The following is a 20,946-nucleotide window of genomic DNA, read 5'->3' on the forward strand; positions in this document are numbered from 1 at the left end:
TATACTGCACCAATTAAAAACAATAATAAAAAATATTGAATAATCTGCAATTAGGAGCCAGACATAGCATCTCAGTATTACTAGTTTTGTTGTTTTTTTCTTTTCTTTCTATTTTTTTTTGTGTGTTTAGATAGGTAAACCAAAGCTTTGGTTGAGCTTGCATTTTAGATTTCTTCTAGTTATCTGGGATAAGAAGTAACCAATAAATGTAATAATTGGATCATACCTAATATTTGATTGTTACATGTATTATATTTTTTATATTTATATTATATTTATATGGTCACTATTGTTGCTGTTATTTTTATTGACAGTATTTTATTATTAGCATTATTATGAACAATAATCTCTTAAAAACAACAAAAAAAGATGTGTGGACGTCAGGTCTTAGAGGTTATTTTTGCACTCATTTTTAAAAAAAAATTAAAAACTTTCTCTCTCATGATGAATTTCGATTATGTTTTTTTGTTTTATGTATAAAATATATATTATATAATATATATAAAATCTATATTATATAGCTAGCTGCTTACACAGCTGGAAACAAAAGAATAGAGCAGAAGTATCACTCAGAACTATAAAATATACAGAGAACTGCAAACACAGGCATCCAGTTATAACTTTTATTGGTTTTGGAAAGAAGCAAACTAAGTTTCTCAGTTCATCTTAGCATTGTTATGTACTGTACAAACAGCTTGCACATGTGTTTGAGGTTAACGGTACAGAACCAAAAAGCATTCTGGCTTATAGCACACATAAACACACTCCCTGCTCTCCTCAACATTAATACAAGGTAACTGACACTCAGCACAACACGTCATTTCAGTACTATCTATCATCGTAGATGCCCCACCTTTTACTGCATGCGCTGCATGCAATAAGGAGTTACTGCAGGACAAATTCACCACAGAGATGAAAATCTGGAAAAACAAGTTTTGATCCATTTTTTTAATTAAAAGATGAAAACATTATTTTAGCAACTAACACTGAAAGAGTTTTGTGTTGCCTTTCCAGTTGAAAGATGAGTAAGTTTTGTGTAGTGATGATTTAAAACAGATGGGGTGTACGGTGGGCCTCTGTAGATAATGCTGTAGTGACTGTTGCACTGGTAACTTCAAGAGTCAACCAGAAGGTAACAAAGTCCTGTCAGCTCATGCTAACTGGATGAAAGACCAACATGACTGAAGGAAAATGTTACCAAACAAATATATAACCAGGAGCTAAATGGCACCAATCATCCATCACTGCGTCATTTCAACCAAATGCAACATCAGTGTTCTCTCAGACTGGGTCTACACATGAAAAACTAAAAAGCAGGACATGAACCATGATGTTTATTTTACCTGCACAGCCCAGACTTGTAAGAACATCATCTTTAAAAACTAAACCCAATTACAAGTACTGTAGTGAGATTAACTGTCTTCCTGTCCTAAATTCAGCCTAAGATGCTGGTACTACAGATCTGAAAGGACTATGATTGGTTACATTTAGCAGAGTGCCGACATACAGTACAGTACAGAGATTTTCGGCTACACTTCACACACACTTTTTGTTCTTCATGTTGAGTGTCAGAGCATTCAGGAAGTTCAACATCATCAGCACAGTGTTTTTTCACATTAAACAATATATTTTTTCATTTTTATCGATTTTAAAAATATTCAGCTTATTCGCCTTAACAGAGGACTGACTGTCCGGGGTACACACACAGAAAATACAAAAAGAAAAAGAAAAAAAAAGCATTTTGGTCAACTTAACCTTGCTCCACAACCTCATTCAAATCATGTCATCTCACAGAGACCATTACGATTATGCAAAATAAAGCCATGGATTCAAGTGCTGGCTGGATGATCAGGGGTGTGCTCATGATATAATCAGGGAGTTTAGGTACCAGCGAGGTGGATGGAAGCAGAGAAGAAGCTTAACTGGTGACCCACAGTCAAAGCTGAGGTACAGATGGAGGAACTGAGAGTGCTGGATCAATGCTTCCTTTCTGTTTTATCACAATGAGGTTTGAATTAAAGAAACAAGCTGGTCCCAGTAAACAGATCTTGTTCCAGTAACGGTACCGTTGTCACCAAACTTCATCACTGAGGAAAAACGGATTGTTGTTGGAATTGTCTTATTTAAAGGATGAGTTTGACATTATGGAAAACACACATTCATTATTTTGTCAAGAATCAGTCTCGTGTTTTTTTTTTATAATCACTGTTAAATATGAGGCTAAGCCAGAAGTCAGCTAGCTTAGCTTAGCATAAAGACTGGAATCGGAGGGAAACAGCTACCTTTGCTCCAAAAGTGAACAATGAATAAGAGTCAACAGCTAGCTGCTAGCGCCTCTTCTAGGTGTAACTAACAATGAAATCGTGCTAACGTGCTCATAATGACAATGTTTAGCATGTTAGCCTGCTAAATTAGCTACTCAGCGCTAAACATATAGTACTGCTGCGGTTAATAGGAATTTTGCCAGTTGTAATAGTGTCTGTTAAACCAAAGTGATGGATTAATTGAAATGTTGATCTGCTGGTGGCGATAGAAAAAACTACAGGGATTTAAAAGTGGCTGCATTTCATTATCTCAGGGACATTAATGTCTGTACAATATTTCATGGCAATTCATACAAAAGTTCTGAATATATATATATATATTAATAGGTTATAGTCTGGAATCTATACAGTCAGATCCTTGTACAGACCAAACAAACACAGCGTAAAATCAGAGATTTTTAGAGGCGCTGATAAGTGTCAATCACAGCCAGGCTAACGGTTCCCAGTGTTTATGCTAAGCTAACCGTGTCAATGCAGATAAAACAGATCTGTGGAGCACCTTCCAGAATGTCAAACTGATTCTTTTGAGTGTGATCCTTGTCCATGGTATAGCTAACTCTACATTAACACTGCTTTCACAAAGCATAACACAGCATCCAGGAAGATATTTATCTTTTTCATTAAATTACCCCTCCCCCCCCCCTCCCCACCCATATATAGCTCAATTCTTCTGTTGCACTTGACTTAAAAAATTATATCTGAAATAAATTCAAAAATTATACCTTATACTGTACACAGGTTACCCAACTACACAGATAACAAAAATGAGAGAGAATTCAAATATTTATACCTTTAAGGGTTCTGAGTTGTGTGATACTATTCAAATTCTATTCATATACAGAATCACATGTTTTATACAACAAATCATTGTCATCAATAAATAAAAATAGAATGCTGTCATGTACTCTGGAGTCTAACACTGCTGTCCTGGGAACAACAGAAAGGCTATCTGACGATACGAGGAAAACACCAAACGCCCTTTAAGATACATATTGATTTAAATGACACTTTGTACACTTCTTTTGTTCTGACGGGAAAACATGTTTTCTTATTTTGCAACCAGTGAACTGACTTGTCATTGCAGCTGCCTAACATGCTGAAAACCTCTCCACGTGTGTGTATAGAGAAATAAAATAGCAGTTTGATCGACTGAGCGGTGCATTTATAGTAAAAAGGATGCGATCCAAAGTCATGTGACCCTGTAGTACCAGCAGGTGATGCTTGAAAAATCTAGTTGAACGTAGCTACTTGATTCTGTGTTTCATGTGATCGCACACAAGCACCGACAAGAAACACCAACTTTGATTTAACACTTTGTGACAACAGTTTGTGTGTCGGCTTAAGCAGTTACTTGTCACACAGATGTTCGCCGTCAGTGCAAAACAGTAAGCACAGCTGTCTCAGGCTTCGAGCCGGAACCCAGTGATTTCTTATGTGCTAATAAAGGTGTAGAACTTGCTATGTATTGTCGTGGGCGTCCCTTCAGCTCTACATAATCTAACTTTGAACTGCATGTCTGACCGCAAAGATGGTATTCCAGGATTTATGGCCCACATTTTCTAGACTGAGGACAACATACAACAGGTCATCCAGAGATAAATCTGTCCGATACTCTTTCTGTCCACGGCTTGGGTCAGGCAGCTGCAGTGAAACTTTAAAAACACCACCACACAGAGGAGGATGGAGACAGTGGCACAGACTTTAGAGGAGAGAAGAACCCAGGTGTCTAACTGCAGCAATACAGATGTTATGAAATGAATACAAATACGATAATTACATGACCTAAAACAGTTCCACAATGCTATATGCAGGTTATACAATACTGCTGGGTAGGCTGCGGACCTGTCATGTGGGTTCAGAAAAGGTTACTGGAGGTTCTGTCTGGTGTCGGTCTGTCCTCTGTCTTCGGTGTCGACCTCAGTCCATTGCAGTCGTTTTGTTGAACAGTGCTGCTCTCAGTAGCATGGGTCAGTTGTCGGCCAGGTATTTTCCTGAAAGACACCAATGAGATCATCCACTTATTTAGTCATTTATGGCTCTTTTATAGCTGGTAATATATTACTGGTAGTATGTATTTACATTATTGATTGACACTAGCATGAAAAGATTATTCAACTGCACTTGTATTTGTTAAAATGATGTATTATTAGCTTTCAATAATAATTTTGCAATGATTACAGTTTGCTACTAATGGACTTTCTGTCACAAGGGTGTAATTTCCTCAATTTCAGGATTGAATTTACATTTAGTCAATAGAGTCTGATGTCAGCATTTGACACTTTATGGTGCACTTTTCAATGTAGAACATTTTTATTCATAGTACATTTAAAATCTTTTGTACATTTGTATATTTTTCTATTGTGGTGGTGGTGGTCACTTCACTACTGTTACAACAGAATTCCCCCTTGTGGATCAATGAAGTACTTCTATCCCATATATTCCATTATATTAAATATCTCTAAAAATGATTACATCCATCTATGTCACTTTAAGTCTTACGTTGTGTTCTCAGTAATTTCACTCTATTTTCCTGTCTCAGGCTACATATAGAACACTGCCTCTTTTCTTTAATGTAATGGAGGTGATTATTTAGAAAGCAGCAGCCAAGCATAAAGGAAATTATGTACAACAGCATTTAACAAACACTACCAGTCAAAAGTTTGGACACATCTTCTCATTCAGTGGTTTTGGTTTAATCATTTCATACATTGCAGATTATTACTGAAGACATCAAAATCATAAAAGAATACATATGTAATTATGCTGTAAACAAAAAAGGGTTCATCTTCAATATGAATCTGCAATGTAGAAAATAATACGAATACATAAAAGCATTGAATGAGAAGGTGTGTCCAAACTTTTGACTGGTTCGAGTTTACAGTTGCATTACTATAATAATACTGCAATATAATTCATATTTATAATTTGAATGGACTTCTCAATTTCCAAAGACTCAAGGTAACACCACTGACTAGCAAACTTTGAAAAATTAAACATACCTATCTTAATTAATTATCATGTGCTGTCTGCTCCACATCCAGACAGTCAAATTATACACAGATTTCTGAGCATAAATGCATCTTAGATATATACAAAGAAACAAACAATTTATAGTGAACAATAGTAGATGACAACTTCTCTAATATATTCAATAAATGAACAATTTATGGCATCAGTGTTGGTTTCGAAAGGTTTGATCTCCTTAAAGAGTTGGTAAAGCTATCATTAAACTGTGATCATTAACATTCTGGTATGGAAAATTCCATTACATGCTGAAAAACTCGACTGACCTGCAGCAAACCTCTTCTTGACGAGAGAGAAGCGGTACCCTGGTCCAGCTAGTTCAATGTCACAGCCCGACAGGGTGCTGCCTTCACTGGTGAACTGCACTGCCAGTGGAGCTGGTTTACTGGGACCTTCTGTTAGCTGGAAGCGTGCTAACAACGATCCCACACCTGAGGGAAGAGAGTACAGTTAGGATGGGTTCATGAGCCATGAGGACAGGGTTAAAGCTCAAAACTTGAAGAAAATATGCTGGACCTGATTTTACAAAATGAAAAACGCTGGCAGCAGTTCTAGAGGACTCATCTATTTAGTGCAGGAACATGCTGTTGAATCAGTGCATGTTCAATGTCAAAATGTTTGATGAGTGTACATTTGAAGTGTGAGCATTGTATGGGGTTCATTGGAGGTCACTTTGCTGTAGAGTGGACATGAGAGATTGACATTTATCAGTCATCCACATTCAAAAGAAGCAGCATTAAACTGATCACAGAGTCTGTTTCATCTCAAAGAGAATTCATAATCCAGTTCAGTGCTGTTGTTCAGGACAACAGGCGAGTGATACAGACTTTCTGCTTTGTGTTATGTGAAGCAGGTCAATAAATCAAAGTACTGTGAGATACTAATAAAATTCATGCCTAGGGATTAAAAGAAGACCTGGCAAAGATGTCACAGTGGTGATAAGTAATTGTAACACCGCTGCCAGACAGTAGGGGGCGGTGGTTACTTTAGGCAGACCTTTCCTGAGAAACACGATGCAGTGGATGTTTGCATCCATGACTCCTGCTAATGAATCTAGTTCAGCTCTGTCCAATAATTTCCCACTGAGGCTGAACCTATTTTTTCTTTCAATCTGAATGCCTCTTCCTACATTCTGGTTCTGATCTGTGGCTTTATTTTCAGTATTTGTACAACTGCTGTCTCGATTACAGCTATTGTGCACATAGACCTTTAACCAGGGCTTCGGATAACTGATATCTATGAACACATACCCCAGGTCTTAAAACTGACTTAATGTACTCAAGTTTGAGCTGATGCTCTCTGAGTGACTTTTCTAAAGGCACCTGTAGCGGCATCAGTGATTCTGTAACTTCACTCTATGCCACATTATAAGAGATAGCTTTAACAAAACCGTGCTCCAAGTTCTGTCAGACTGTACAATAACAATTTCATACATATCAGGTATCAATGACATTTCAGTAAATGAAAACAGAGCCATGTCACCAGGTTGTTTTGAAAATGATCCACAAAGCTATGTTCCTTCCAAAGCTGCAAATTTTTCATTACATTTGCATCCAGTGTGGTTTGCACATTTGTCTGTTTGTATTTCCCTCAACTGTATTCAAAAAATAGCACTACTGTCATGTCAGCCAGTAGTTTGTGCATCATTTGATGCTGGGTTTTGATATCAGGTAGCAGCTGTCCCAACTTTCAGACACTGATTTTTGCGGTAGGTTTTCTTTAGTTCACATTTCAATCTGTTCACATTTCTACAAATACATATTTCAGTGCAGTTCTCTCATGATTTTCAATTTTTGTCTCAGTAAGATAAAAATCAGACTGTGTGAAGGATCCTGACGCTGGCTTAGGGAGACCCAAAAAGCAAAATCTTGATTAAGGTTCCTAATACCGTTGGAACGTTGGCCCTGAAGCTGCACTTAATAAAAAATGTAAAGTTCAGGATAATATCTAATTGTTACAGATATTAAACTGAAAGCAGGGCTCTCATCCATAGCCACAAGGCATCCCCACATGTACATTTTTAACAATGATTAAATAATTAATAAACTGCAATACCTCCATTCTCAGATTTCTGTGAGATATCAGGGATCTTCCAAAGGATTCTTTGCTGTTCTGCATTCCTGTTAGAATGAAAAAGACGACAGAAAACCAGTGAAGAAGACCACCAAAACCTGCCATCAGCTGCCGATGTTTATCATTTATTTACTTCTGAATTTAAAACATAAGTAATGACATATAATTCCCATATTTGGTAAACAGTTTTAAATATGTAGTTTTATCTGTAGTCCTTTTATTTTATCAAGGACATTCAAGAGCCTACGCTTTAGTGGATTACAGGTATGAAGCTGATACAAGCCGACATCAAGTTAAGCAGGTCCTTTCATTGTATTAGAAAAAGCAAACTGTGAACACACCAAACCCTATTCTTTACTTCATCAGCCTGTTTAGTTGATTAGCTGTATGTAATGTGATAAGCCTAGAAACCGTGTAGACAGTACCATGCAGCAGGAGGTAAAACAGCCTGTAGTTTTGAAACGCCTCCATCGACAGGGACGAGGAATTGCACGTTGTTCAGAGCCATCGCCGTCGACATGGCCTCCCCGTTGTATTTGTAGTCTATCCTCAGGTCAGTGCTGGTTGGCTCACACCTCCAGCTCACCGCCAGGTTCAGAGGAGTCGACTGGGGGCCCTGCACAGACACCTGCCCATAGACACACACAATATAAAACCGCATTTTACTGCTGGTTCGAGGCCAACCTATTATCCAGCAAATCATGTTCAGCGGTTAGTTAGAGCTGACTCGACTTTACAGTGAAACGGTGGAAGATTTGAGGACTGTTTTATGACCAGAGGTTGAGTCTACCTGATACTTGAGCATGTCCACATTGTAGTATGTTGCTTGTGGCTTTTGCTCTGCCACCTTCTTTAAATGTGATATCAGGTTTGGCATGTTCACCCAGAAGTTCTTGGCATCGGCCGTGCATTGTGTGGTAGTGTCGCTGGTGGGAAAGCAGGTAGAAAAGCACGATCAAAATACAGACTTTTCACATGACTGCTGATTTTCTAAACTGGTGAAACACTCACATTCTGTAAATTAGTTGTCAGCTATTCAACAAACGTGTTTATAGTAAAAATTACTGAAAATTTTAAAGTGTGAGATCCACAAGTAATGATTAGCATGTTTGAATTTTAACAATGAGCCATAAAAAGGCCAGTTTTACATTGATTTAGCAATAGTTAGGTGGGCTGTAGTAAAACATCAGAATGATTTGTTGCAAACTTTAAAGCAAGGAACAAAAACATTTGACAAATTATATTTGCTTATGAATCACAAGGATAACAGCCCCTTTCCTGATGTGAAAAAATATATTTTTATTGCCATAATAGCTGTGACTGAGCATTTCATATTTAGTTTTTATGGTTTCAAAAGGTGGTCTATGTTTTTTTAATATGAAGTGCAATATGACCCAAAAAGGATGACACACACATGTAAAAAAAAAAGAAAAAAAAAGCTTAAAGCACTGTATCAGGAAAGCCAGATGAACTCATAATGACTCAACACAGTCAGCATTATTGTCTCACTAAAGTCTCCCTCATCCTTTGTTCTATTAACAAAGCATATTGGATTACAAATGTTTTATGAGCCAGTTCTGAATTAGGTTTACCAGTTTGCAAATATATAAATAGGCCACCAGCTTCTTAAAGGTTTCTTTCAAAAAAATTCAAATTATATTCACTACTACATTGCTACTATATTATATTTAAATGATCTTTTGACAGCCCCCTGGTTCTTGCACGCCTTTTTTCTTTATGGTAATAATGAATTTCTACTATTTTCTACACACACAATGCCTTTTCTTGTCTAGGATATAAGATATGTATAAGTGAAGTTTACTCTGTTTGTATTACATTCCATAAGTGTAGTTTACAGGATTCCTGGGAAAAAATATCTTCATGGTGCTGAAATGTCATCAACAATACACCATGGTTACATAAGAAGAAGGTGACTTAAGAGGACCTTGCTGCAAAGTCACAGTGAACATACAGTATGTGTTACATGTAGCATGCTATTTAAGCTGCTATCTCACATGCTCTACAGGTGCAATTACCATTAACAATACAATGTAGAATGTATAGTAAGCACACAGCTTTGATTTAATGAAGCTTAGTGAAATTATAACACTCATAACTTGTTAAATGTTATGGGAAAATTATAAATTAGAGAATAAAGCCTTTAGATTTGAACTACACACGTGAGATGGATGGAGTAGAAGTGATGGATAGGTCGGTATTTCCACTTCTTCCCTGACACGCTGCCTCCAGTGAAAACTTTTATTATTGTTTATTTTTAAGAGTGAGGTGGTGAGTTCACAGTGGTGTCATTACCAGCAGAGCAGCTGGGGGTTAGGCAGCACATGCTCCAGTCGGCTGTAGTTGGTTATGCTGAAGGTTAGGACGGCAGGGGACGGGTTATTGGCAAAGTGCCGCGTGATGCCCGCTGGAAACGACAAAACCATCTCACCTATGATCTTCACAACACACCTGAGAGGAAGATGAGGAGAGTGTTAAAGAGAGACACAGTGCACAAATACACTACATGCTTATTTTGTCAATTTCTGCAGCTTCTTGAACAACCATGATTCATGCATTTTTACAATATTAAAGCACTGACATCAACACAAACGCACAAAATCAATAATTTAAACCCATCAGTTCACTCCTCTCAGCTCCTCAGCCCACATCAAAGGCAGCGCAAACACAAAAACTGAGCATGTTCAGTGATGTCTTTCAGCTGTTACAGACTGATACCAATCCTTTTAGTGTTTAAATAGCTGTTTAGGATGATAAATACCTTGATAAACAGAATATCCTTTTATCTTCCTAGATAAACATTACAGTCAACATGTTATTAAATGCCTATATGCTGCTTTTTGATGCTAAATTTGGGCAAATTTACTAAAATTGTCAGCATTATCCTGTAAGTACTACTATCTAAACTAGACAAACACACTCTTTTCCCATCAAAAAAAGAGAAGTATGTGATCTTGATTGGTGAATTCTACTGTAATAAGTCATGACATGATGTATGTGAACGTGTGAAGACCCACTTGTTGGGGTCGGCTCCTTTAAAGAAGGCGTTGACTGTCTCTGTGAAAGCAGCGGCGACAGGTAGCGTGTCCTGAGCTCCCATGGTGAGAGGACTGGGCCCTCGGGAGCAGCCTAGTAGTAACAAACCAACACATAGAAACACACATTAAAGTTGTCTGAAAAGGGAATGAAACACACAAAACCAAAGTCTGTAACTTCGAAAAAAATCCACTCAGCTCAATTGTTGTTATCTGCTATCCTTTTGTGGTTGTTAAAGTCAAAGTCAGGGATGCTTTGAAGTCATAATCAAAATCTTTGTTTATCAAATCAATCTGACATCAATGTTTCGAAGCTTCAGTTCAGAATAAAAATGCATTAGAGCTCAATAAGTTTACAATTATGTTCCACTTCCAAAACCAGGACTCTATTTTTTTTTTCTATCTGTGTGGATGAAATGAGGAACAAAACTTGTGCAAACTACTGTGATGAAATGAAATGAAGCTATTTGAAATGAGAACCAATCCTGGTGTTAGTCATGTGGCATGAAAACAGCACATTATGTGTGTGAAGGATACCCATTTCTCTCTGCTCTTTGACTGTGAAATTGTACAATTAAACACAATTACTTCAAATATCTCCCCCAAATTCATGATTTGGTATAGATTACAATACAAACTGATATTTGTTTTAAACTGACCTGGCATAGCTGAATGAGAAAGAAAAGACAGAGGCAGACATAGAGAAAGACTGAGAGAGATGTGCATGCTTATTCCAGACATGCGGATACAGCTGAAATACTCTGACAAGATCAAAGAAGATCAGAGAGCTCACAGATCAAACCAAAAATCAAACCAGCACGAAAAAAGGAGTGACGACAAAGTGATTAGTAAAGTACACGAAGAATGGTGACTCTTCAGGGAATGAGAGGCGGTCAGCAGAGATGAAATGAGAATGAACAATGACAGGAAAAGAAGTCAGGGGAAGATATACCACTGCATATTTGACTGAATATGAGGGAGCCCAGCCAGCAGGTAGCATGACTTGGGTTAGGCTGATGGAGGAGAAAAGGGGAAGAGGGAAGGGGCGGGACAGAGGAGGGGCGAAGCTTGCACAAATGAGCCTCCAAATAGTGTGCACGCTACCCTGGTGCAGAGAAAACTTACCTTCAAAGGTTAAATAAAACTTCCCTCTGTCAAACCATACAAGGGATGGCTGGTCATTCTCTGTGTGGGGACGAGGGGTGGAGGAACGGGGGGAGGTGGGGTCAGGAGAGAAGGACGAGGAGGGTGGGAGGAGGCAGAGGGATGGATAGGAGGGAAGTGGGTGAGGAGGGGAGAGAAGGACAGTAGCGTGAGTCTCACATGGCAGGTCTATCACACGTCACAGTGAGACAGTGAGGTGAAACGTGGAGGTGGAGGCCAGAGAGGCCGGGACACAGCCGGGACAGAACATGTGAGGAAATGGGTGACACAGGGTGCGGTTTATTTTTATTTTTTTGTAGATGCTTGCGTGCATGAGGAAAGGTGGGGCTGAAGGCCAGGTTTGTGCCGCTTGACGCTGGCAGCGGTAAAATTCGATGTGCAAGATGTGCGATACAGGAGAGGGGATGTCGAAGCTAGTGAGGAGACAGTGTGGAGCCAGCTTCAGGGCCAGCAGCCAATGTTTTCTCCAGTATTAGAAACAAGCTCCAAATATAGCAGTTTCCTTGCACTACGTTAACCAGTGGCAACCATAGGGTTCACATTGCATGTATCTTGTCTATGCTTTCTCTAGGTCTTACATTTTCCTCGAGGCCTCTACTTGTCTCATTATGAAACAGATGGAGAATAACAGCTATGTACAAACACATCCTGCAGAGGGCAGCAATGAGACACAGACTAGTTCAAAACTAAGGATGGGTGCTTAGGGTCCTGCTTCACTGTTAGAATAATTTAATCTGCAAGAAATGCCCTTTAAGTAAAATGCGATACAGAAATGCAGAACGTTTGTTCAACCAAAAAACAGCTGTTTCTTAACTAATCAGCTAAAAAATGTTGCAACGAATCCAAAAATAAACCCATAATTCTAAAACATGCAACGTATTGTCAATCAACATCAATATTAAGGCTTAAACCTCTGAGGGGCCACAACATGATTAATGAGATCATGGCAAAAACATATTTCTGTGTATTCTTCTGACTTGCCAAGTAACATTTTTTTTTTTTGTAAAAAATGCATATTTTGATCCTTTCAGGGCTCTAAAAAGCATTTATTCAAATAATCTGATAGGGTAAAATGGCAGAACTAATCATGACTCAAGGCAAATTAAAGCTGCAATGAAACAGAGAAGCAGCCTTGTTTTGAGGGAGCACATGCCAAAACCCATGGCCAGGATGCTGCCGACCACAAATGATACATTTGCTGCTTCCTTTAGCAAAAGAAGGAGATATCTCTCAACTGTATTTGCAGAAGATTTTCAAAAAAGACAGACCTTGTCAACCTTCCATGATGTATTTGGTCTAGTAATATGGACTTTGAAGGATCCAGTTCCTGAAGTGAGATGCAGGACCAGAGTGAATACACAAAGCACGGCTGCTTGAAGAGTTGTGTTTACATTTGGTGCCTTTTCAAAATAACTTCAACCATGTGATGTGCAGCAATAGCATGATTCTTACAATGTCAAATGAGTGCATTTAACTGATTGCAGTGGTTCTTTTTAACACCGAAAACTTGGGTCACCATCCTGGCAGTGCAGGGTAGGCTTGTTTTAGTTCATACAATTATTGTTGAATTCTGTGAGCAAAGATGTGCTGTTGAGTGACTCATTACACTATCAGAGTGTTGGGTGATGGAACGATGAGAGAAGCGCGATGCTTCATGAAGAGAACAAAAGGGCAGGTGCTCAGATTGGGAGGGTGGGGTCTCTATGGCTGAGTGCCTGAGTGTCAGGTGTGAGAGGTGGCTGTCAGGGGTCAAGTGTGGGGGGTAGACTGAGGTTTTCCAGTCTGGCTGAGAGATTGGTTAAACCTGAGGCTGTGTTGTGTACTCCAGCTGAAGAGAGGAGATGGCATGAATACCAAACATCTGCTGCCTGTCTAATATGGCCTAATTCTCAAGCCAGACTTCAAACAGCTTTAAGCAGCAGCTCTGATCTGACAGTATGCGTGACTCTGTATGTGTTTGAGTGTGTGTGTGTGAGAAAGACAGACAATATGGATCTCAAGGGCCCACAGATAAGGAGCTCTTCAGACATGCTCATTGAACACACAGCACACAAACACTCAAATACATTCTTGCGGTGCAGAAAAGGTACCTGGGAGTGACTGCACTGCGCTCTGCACACATAAAATGTGTCGCCAAGAGAGGAGATGGGAGGTTGCCATGGTGACATGGCAAGACAGTAACTGGTGCACAGTCATAAAACAGAGAGAAAAGTCTCACGAGCGGGCAGATGGGAGAGGGGAAGACACTTTTTGAACTTTTTTAGAATATTATGCAATAGATGCAGCTTGTTGTGTCACCACAGCTTTCATTTTTTTCTGGCAGATTTTACTTGTGACATAGAAGAGAATGAGTGAGAAAGGGGAGGACAGGGTGAGAGAGATATGCAGATAGGAGAGAGAGTGAGAAAGAGACTATCATATGGATTTAGTGCACTGGAAATGTGTGGGAAGGTATGAGCTGGCAAGAGCAAAACAATGAAGAAAAATGATGATTTCACTGAAAAATGCTGCCACACTTGAAAAGAAAAAAAATGAATGTGTGGTATGTCCCTACATCTGTGCACAAAACCTAAAGTAAACAAGTGGAGCAAGTAGGTATTGGAACAATGACAAAGCAGTGGTCTTTTAAAAAAATATTTCATAATTTGATTTCCATTTTGCCTGAAAAGACTGACAGGGGCCTAAAGACTGGGACTATGTGAAAAAAGACCTGTTCTCACTGTTTGAATACCTACACATTTGGACTGACATTCATCAAAACAGGACAAAAACACTCAGTGATGACCTTTACCCTTCTATGTCAAGTGCACTCCGGGTAAAGAGCATCAAACAGATTTGAAACGCACAAAGGAGCACTTCCCCAACCCTTTCCCGAACCCGTTCCCCCTCAGAGGGGAACTTTACCATACCTGCAAATGAATCAAAGTGTCTCTCAAAGGTGGGCAGTTTGTCTACATAAGCATCGTCTTCTGACAAGCCAAAGAACAAGTAAGGGGACAAATAGCAAAAAAGACAAAAACAAAAAACAAACGGACACAAAAGGAGACGAAAGAAAAAAAATTAAACTCAGGGAAAATAATTTGAAATGATAGATAATGTCATGCATACAAAATGAAACAGCAAAAACCAACATAAAAGAAACATCTTAAATACAACAGTGATTCACGTGTCAAAATGACAAAGCAGTGGGACTGGAAAGGAAGCGGTTTATAATTAAAACAGTTTCTGTAACCTCTTTTCTTGCTGCCAGCCCAACATCTTTTCGGCCTATCGACAAAACCACAATGAATAAATAATGTATGAATTATGGGCGGTAATTGAGACTTCAGTAAAATCTCCAAATCCCTTCATGTTACAGTCAGGATCTAGTAACTTATTCAGTCTGTCTCTAAAATCTGTTTAAAAATGCACCCTCCAATCAGGGACTACATTCTGCTTTTACATAACTACTGCGGCCTCCAGAGTGTGTATTTTTTAAATCTACTGTGACTCAGCCATGTTACAGTCGACTGAGATTTGCTATTACCCACTTACTCGGCACTGTAGGGTCCTTCAGCACTGACTCTAAAGTTAGATCAAGGAGTATAAACTGTTATGTCAGTAATTCATCAAAGGTTTGCTGAATGTTTGCATTTTAAAATTAACACCCTGCTTCGTATTCTCACCTCCTCCTCACACCCTGCATGTGTGAGTGTAAAAATGAATTTCTAATCAATATTTATGTGCAGTCCTGTAACTCATTGCATGAAAAATATTTTTTTTAGAAGCAATTAATTCTTATTTAAAGAATTTGAATTTATGGTGTACATATTTATCAAATGGAGATAATGTAAAGGTGTACGGTAAATAAAAGCCACAAAACGTTGACTATATCCATCATTTAGTCAAACATGGTCGCTCAGAAACTGTTGTCATTTCCAGAAAAAAATTAAATATATAAATACTTCAGTGCATGACTCATTGCAAGCACACTCTGAGTACAAGGAAGGACAAGGCCAGTTCATAAAATAAATAACAGATTTTTAATATTCCAGAAAAAAAAAAAAAAACAGTTAATTTCAGCCAGGACTGTTAGCCTCAGTGAGCAGCCATCAGGTGACAAGCTGCACAGCTCAGTGACGGCTCATGGTTCACACACCTGACACAGACACGGAGAGCTCCTTGTTGACAGTAGGGGTGGTGGCGGCACTCAGGGAGTTGGTGGAGGAGATGGAGGAGGTGCTCTCAGCCCGCGCCAATGGGGCGATGGGAGGAGGGCTGGCCGAGTGGATCGGTGGGCTGAATGGGCGATTCTAAAAAGACAAAAAGGAGAAGAGTAAGGAAAAGGAGCAGTGTTTTGGGGCCATTGTATTCATCATCCTAGCTCAGACTGTGATAAACTCAGTCCTGCTAGGACGACAGTATATAGACGTATCTGGCTATTTATCGATAGATTCTAATGGACAGGTGAGCAATGACAAGAAATATAAGTGTTGCCATAAAAATAAGTGATGCAACAATGACACAGGACAACCAAATTATAAAGTAAAAACAGTAGATCTTACTGCATCTCCTGCAGTGGGTTTCCCTGGAGGAAGTTTGGGTCGTGAAGGGGGACGAGGTGGAGGTGGAGGAGGAGTGGGGTTGACTGACGAAGGTGTAGCAGGTCGTACCGGTGAGGAGGAGCCTGCAGAGGAGAACAAAAACACACAGGAGCTCAGTTAAGATCACTAGTTCAGTTCAGAAAACTACTGCAGAACACAAACGCTACACTGGATTAACACACAGTAGTTAGAGCCAAGTTGATAGCTTATACATATATTCATTTTTTAGTGCACACATTCCAGTTTAATATAAAGAACTGAAGAACTCCTATGAAAGTCAAGCAAATGATATTCAACTACAAACCAACATAACACATTCTGTGGCAGGAGGCTACTGTACATCCATCTGGGCCAAAACATGACCTCTTTTCAGGAAATAAAATGCAGAGTCACTGTTCAGTTTGCACAACATTACCAACAAAGGTGGTGAAATCAGTTCTAAGAAAATTTGAAGAGGATGCTCTGCTGGCAATACGATCACTTCTCAACTCTGATCAATGACCAGGAAATTGTCTCTGCGTTTTTCAAAATCTCATTTGTACAAAAAGGTTTAGGGTAAGAGCCTGACAATCATTCCCCGAACACAACTTTGACTATGCAGAAGTGATTAGTTTTTTTTTTGTTGTTGTTTATTTTCTAAATGGGATGTGAGAAACTTGTCCTCTGTGAACGCTACTCCAGTTAAAGTCATGAACTACTTACCGCTATTTGAGCCACCAGCCCCTGATGTGGGACCTGGTGATGAAACCACTGCACGGTATGTTGGAGGAGGAGGTGGGGGAGGCGTAGTCCGACTCCCCTGGCTGGAATCTTTGGGTGAGGTGGCAGTTTCACCTCCGTCCTGTTTTGGTTGGGTGGTGTCTGTATTCTTGAGCTGCTCCTCTTCAGAGAGGACAAGGGGTGGAGGGACAGAACGAGCTGCAGGTTCCTCAGTAGGAGGACTGACTGCTGGGGGGGTGCCTGCATTAGGAGCAGGGGCTGGTGGGACACTGGCAGGTGAGTCTATGGGAGGAGGGGAGGAAGCGGGAGGTGATGTAAGCTCCTTTGGTGCAGGGGGTGGAGAAGTGACGGGAGGATTTCTGTCTTCAGGTGTGGGAGGACCTGAACGGACAGGAGGTGCAGCAGGCTCCTCTGTGGGAGGCGGAGAGGTTGGTACAGGAGGGGCGGGTTCTTCTTTTGGGGGAGGGGATGTAGGGAGAGGTGGTGCTGGGTCTTCTGGAGGAGGTGGGGACGTAGGTAAGGGTGGAGCCGGAGATTCAGGTGGGGGTGGGGAGGCTGGTAACGGAGGAGCTGGTTCCTCTGGCGGAGGAGGGGAGGTGGGGAGAGGAGGCGCAGGGTCCTTTGGTAGAGGTGGCCGCTCAGAAGATTCTTCACTGAAGCAGACCCATGTTTCACCTGTATCCTCGCCAGGAGGAACAGCCTGCTCTGGTCCAAAAATGTTGTCCAAGTCAGCTATTGAGGGCTTCCTGGTTGAGCTGTCTGCTTCTGTTGACACTTCTAAATCAGAGATAACCAGTGAATAAATCAAAGGCTGTGTTTGCAGAGGCGTTCAGAAAGCTTACACAAAGAGATAAAACATCACAGAGGCAAAGGTAAATAGACTGACAGAGAAAGTCGGACACAGAAAGCTGAACATGAACAGGCAGCTGGGATCAAATGTAACAGTTAGTTTTATTCAAAAAGGTGATTTAATGGGAAGCAGAAATAGGTAAGAAGACTTCTCACCAGCATCATCTGCAGAGGGAGGGCCAGTTGTCGGGGGAGAAGTTGGGACATTCTTGGGTGGGAGAGGAGGTGGAGCTGCAATGATATCATAAATCAAGCATGAGCCTTTTAGGTCTAACAGGTGATTCCTGGAGATTCCTCTAGTGCTTGTTTTACATCACTGCAACTTATGGTGGGTTGCATACAATGCTGACTATGGCAAGAATAAAAATAAAGAGGATTTTAAGTTTAGCTTATAACAACACAGCTGATCATTTAACAAAAAGTTAAACTTTTGGAACTTAAAACAACAGGTATAATCATTACCTGCAAAATATATCTATAACAACTTGAGGGGGGATCACCCCAAACCATCCACCATGCAGCACAATACATTCAGTCACCACCATGCCAAATGCAAGGAGGAGGCAGCGGGGGAGGAGGGGCTGGTGCAGAATGAAAGTTCAGTATTAAACCTCTCCCATAAAACAAACTACGACCAACCCTGAATCACGAGCTTGGGAAATGGCTGATGAAATGAAACGGGTTACAGCTGTCTGTTTAGAAAGAGAAGGAGAGTGTTATCGCCACACACTTGTTTGATCGGGTTAGTTTGCAGGTCTGTTAGTCGGATGATGAGGGAGATCATGAGGTGAGCTGATGGGTCGGTGCAGTCATTCCAGGGAGACGAGGAAGTTTGGCACGATATGCAGCGAACTATTAAACTTACTTCCTGTGGGGAAGGATCTTGTCAAAGAGGATTCAGGCTCTGACAGAGGAGTCCCCCACACATCAGACTCAGATAGACCCACTACGTTCAGGAGGGGACAGAAAAGGGCATGTGAAGGGCATTAGCAGCAAAACACTTAAGAGTTTCTGATTCTCTGGGGCTTGAGAGGCAATAGATGTATGAGGGGAAACAGGCATAGATGAGCATGCCAATAGAACGTTTAAGAAGACAAAACAGATTTCAAGTCTCAGTGACAGCCTGCAGTCAGAATGTGGGAAAATGCTAGAACACAGAAAATGTATTTTTCTTGCATTAGAAAGAATGCCACTATAACCAAGGACTTTGTCAGAGCAGTGGTAAGAAAAATATCCAGAAATGTGAAGACAACCATACTAGACAACTTGCTAAAAATAAGGCAGTGTAACCCAGCAGCCCTGCTCCAAAGTCCTATCTTCATGAAGGTTAAAATGGTTACGTTTTGTCAAAGCTGATTTGATGATTGAACTCTATGGTAATTTTGGAAGCTGTAGTTTGTGGTGCTGTTAATTTGTACTGTATTATAATCAGAGCTTATAACCAAATATAACATGCCTGATATAAATAAGGTAGACAAGATCTATCTTCAGCAAAAATTGAGCATTCTTACTTTTACGAAGGAAGGATTTTTTACAGCAGTGTATCATTAGTTTAACCAAGTTGTATGTACTGGCAATTGAGATTAAAATTATATAAACCTCATCACACTGCCCTACACTTTCTATTTAGGGCTTTACACGTGTTACTTATATCATCTGAAGACAGAACTGCAATGAAAAAAGTAAAATATATCCAGCTACCAGTGTCAGACTCAGACCTCTTCTAGTTGTCTGAGTTAATATATAAAGGGAATTTGTGTTGAGCTGATGTTAGTTATGCCTGACACTGTACTTGCGTAACAGCCGAGAGCGCCATCCCAGCCTGCATCACTAAATCCTAAATCCTACAGTGATGGATGTGAGAAGGTGACAACAGAATGTGCATAAAGCACAAGCTTCACATTACACATGTGCATAACCTCAGAGTGCAAGTTTCAACTCTGACCCTTGCAAAGACAGATGGCGAGAATCCACAACTGCACAGTGAGCCAGAGGGGAGAATAATGATGTTATAGGAATAGGTGACAGCATGGGAGAGAGAAAGAATGAGGACAAGAGAGAGAGAGTGTATCTGCTCTGACAGCCAAGTAGGGCTTAGCTGGCAGCCTCAGACAGACAATAAGTGTGTATGTGGGTTCAGAAAGCTTTTTATGTCATACTGCAAACATAATTTGACACCAAAACAATGTTGGGAACAACTGTCAACACAAGCATATTCTAAGAACCAATAAAAGCAAAGATATACACATAAAGAAACTGAAACAGACAATAACAAAGACACAGCAAGGAGGCTTACCTTCACTTTTTTGATCTCCGAAGGCTGTGTCCAAAGGAGGCCCAAATAAGGCTGTGGTGTCTTCGGGGACTGGCGTTTGTTGACTGCTGCGACAGACAAAGGACAATATGTGAGGAGTTATTAACAGCCAGTTTAGTAAACAGGACTGTTAGAAGGTGCATCATCTCACTGCAGCTTGTGTCATCTGATCTGGAAGGACCACATAGGTGACAAGTGCTGTTTTTTATAAAATGGAAAGCATTCTATCATACCTTAGATACTCCCCAATTTGCATTAGATCTTCAAAAGTTCATTAAGACATTGGAAGGACTGTACAATACAATTTCTTGTGGTGGCTGCATAAATAGTGACAGAGACTGACATTTGAAACAACAAATGCAAAAGATAGAGAGGAGCGGTTGGACAAAATTGCATTTTTCTGTGTTTTGGAGTAGAATGAAAATAACACGAGTTAGCCTTTGCTTTTGACATTTGTTTTCTGGCAGTAGAGAACAAAAAAGGAGGTGACACCAGATGTAACAGATACACTGTATACAGGAAGTCGTTGGAGTTCTCATTTACAGAGAAATAAATACACTTGACTTGTCATCTGTAAAATGACTGCCACACAAACTGCACTGGACTGACACCAGATTCAAATTGTTGAACAAAACCCCACACAAGACCACAAAAAATATCCTTCCATCAGACCACAAAAAGCCAAATAATGTGACTAATGTTACAACTATACACATCGTTTTAAGCATCCATACAACAAGAACCTGTGATATAGTTCTCTTAGCACACAGTTGTGTTGATTCACTGCAGTGAACTGTGGCCCTCAAGCAAAGTCAACACTTTTAGTAATATGGATATTATGA

The 20,946-nt window shown here is 40.0% G+C and overlaps 1 protein-coding gene across 12 annotated transcripts in view; it reads right to left on the reverse strand.

The window, feature by feature from the left end:
- Positions 1 to 609: 609 nt before the first annotated feature.
- Positions 610 to 20,946, reverse strand: part of sgip1a (SH3GL interacting endocytic adaptor 1a) — an 89,533-nt gene continuing 69,196 nt past the window's right edge. For 7 of the 12 annotated variants that reach the window (XM_051947496.1, XM_051947494.1, XM_051947501.1 and 4 more), the window contains 15 exons: positions 20,087 to 20,172; positions 18,656 to 18,736; positions 17,947 to 18,021; positions 16,924 to 17,718; positions 16,183 to 16,304; positions 15,777 to 15,930; positions 14,548 to 14,607; positions 11,600 to 11,659; positions 10,457 to 10,568; positions 9,735 to 9,890; positions 8,212 to 8,347; positions 7,847 to 8,049; positions 7,404 to 7,468; positions 5,615 to 5,779; positions 610 to 4,315 (listed from right to left, as the gene is read on the reverse strand). In XM_051947496.1, coding sequence (XP_051803456.1) covers positions 4,293 to 4,315; positions 5,615 to 5,779; positions 7,404 to 7,468; positions 7,847 to 8,049; positions 8,212 to 8,347; positions 9,735 to 9,890; positions 10,457 to 10,568; positions 11,600 to 11,659; positions 14,548 to 14,607; positions 15,777 to 15,930; positions 16,183 to 16,304; positions 16,924 to 17,718; positions 17,947 to 18,021; positions 18,656 to 18,736; positions 20,087 to 20,172 — 2,293 coding nt within the window. In that variant the 3' untranslated portion in view covers positions 610 to 4,292. The remainder of the gene's footprint in view (positions 4,316 to 5,614; positions 5,780 to 7,403; positions 7,469 to 7,846; positions 8,050 to 8,211; positions 8,348 to 9,734; positions 9,891 to 10,456; positions 10,569 to 11,599; positions 11,660 to 14,547; positions 14,608 to 15,776; positions 15,931 to 16,182; positions 16,305 to 16,923; positions 17,719 to 17,946; positions 18,022 to 18,655; positions 18,737 to 20,086; positions 20,173 to 20,946) is intronic. The other 5 variants (XM_051947495.1, XM_051947500.1, XM_051947499.1 and 2 more) reach the window with 5 other exon arrangements.

Source organism: Acanthochromis polyacanthus, chromosome 4 (assembly GCF_021347895.1).
Source record: "Acanthochromis polyacanthus isolate Apoly-LR-REF ecotype Palm Island chromosome 4, KAUST_Apoly_ChrSc, whole genome shotgun sequence".
NCBI classification, from domain to species: Eukaryota; Metazoa; Chordata; class Actinopteri; family Pomacentridae; genus Acanthochromis; species Acanthochromis polyacanthus.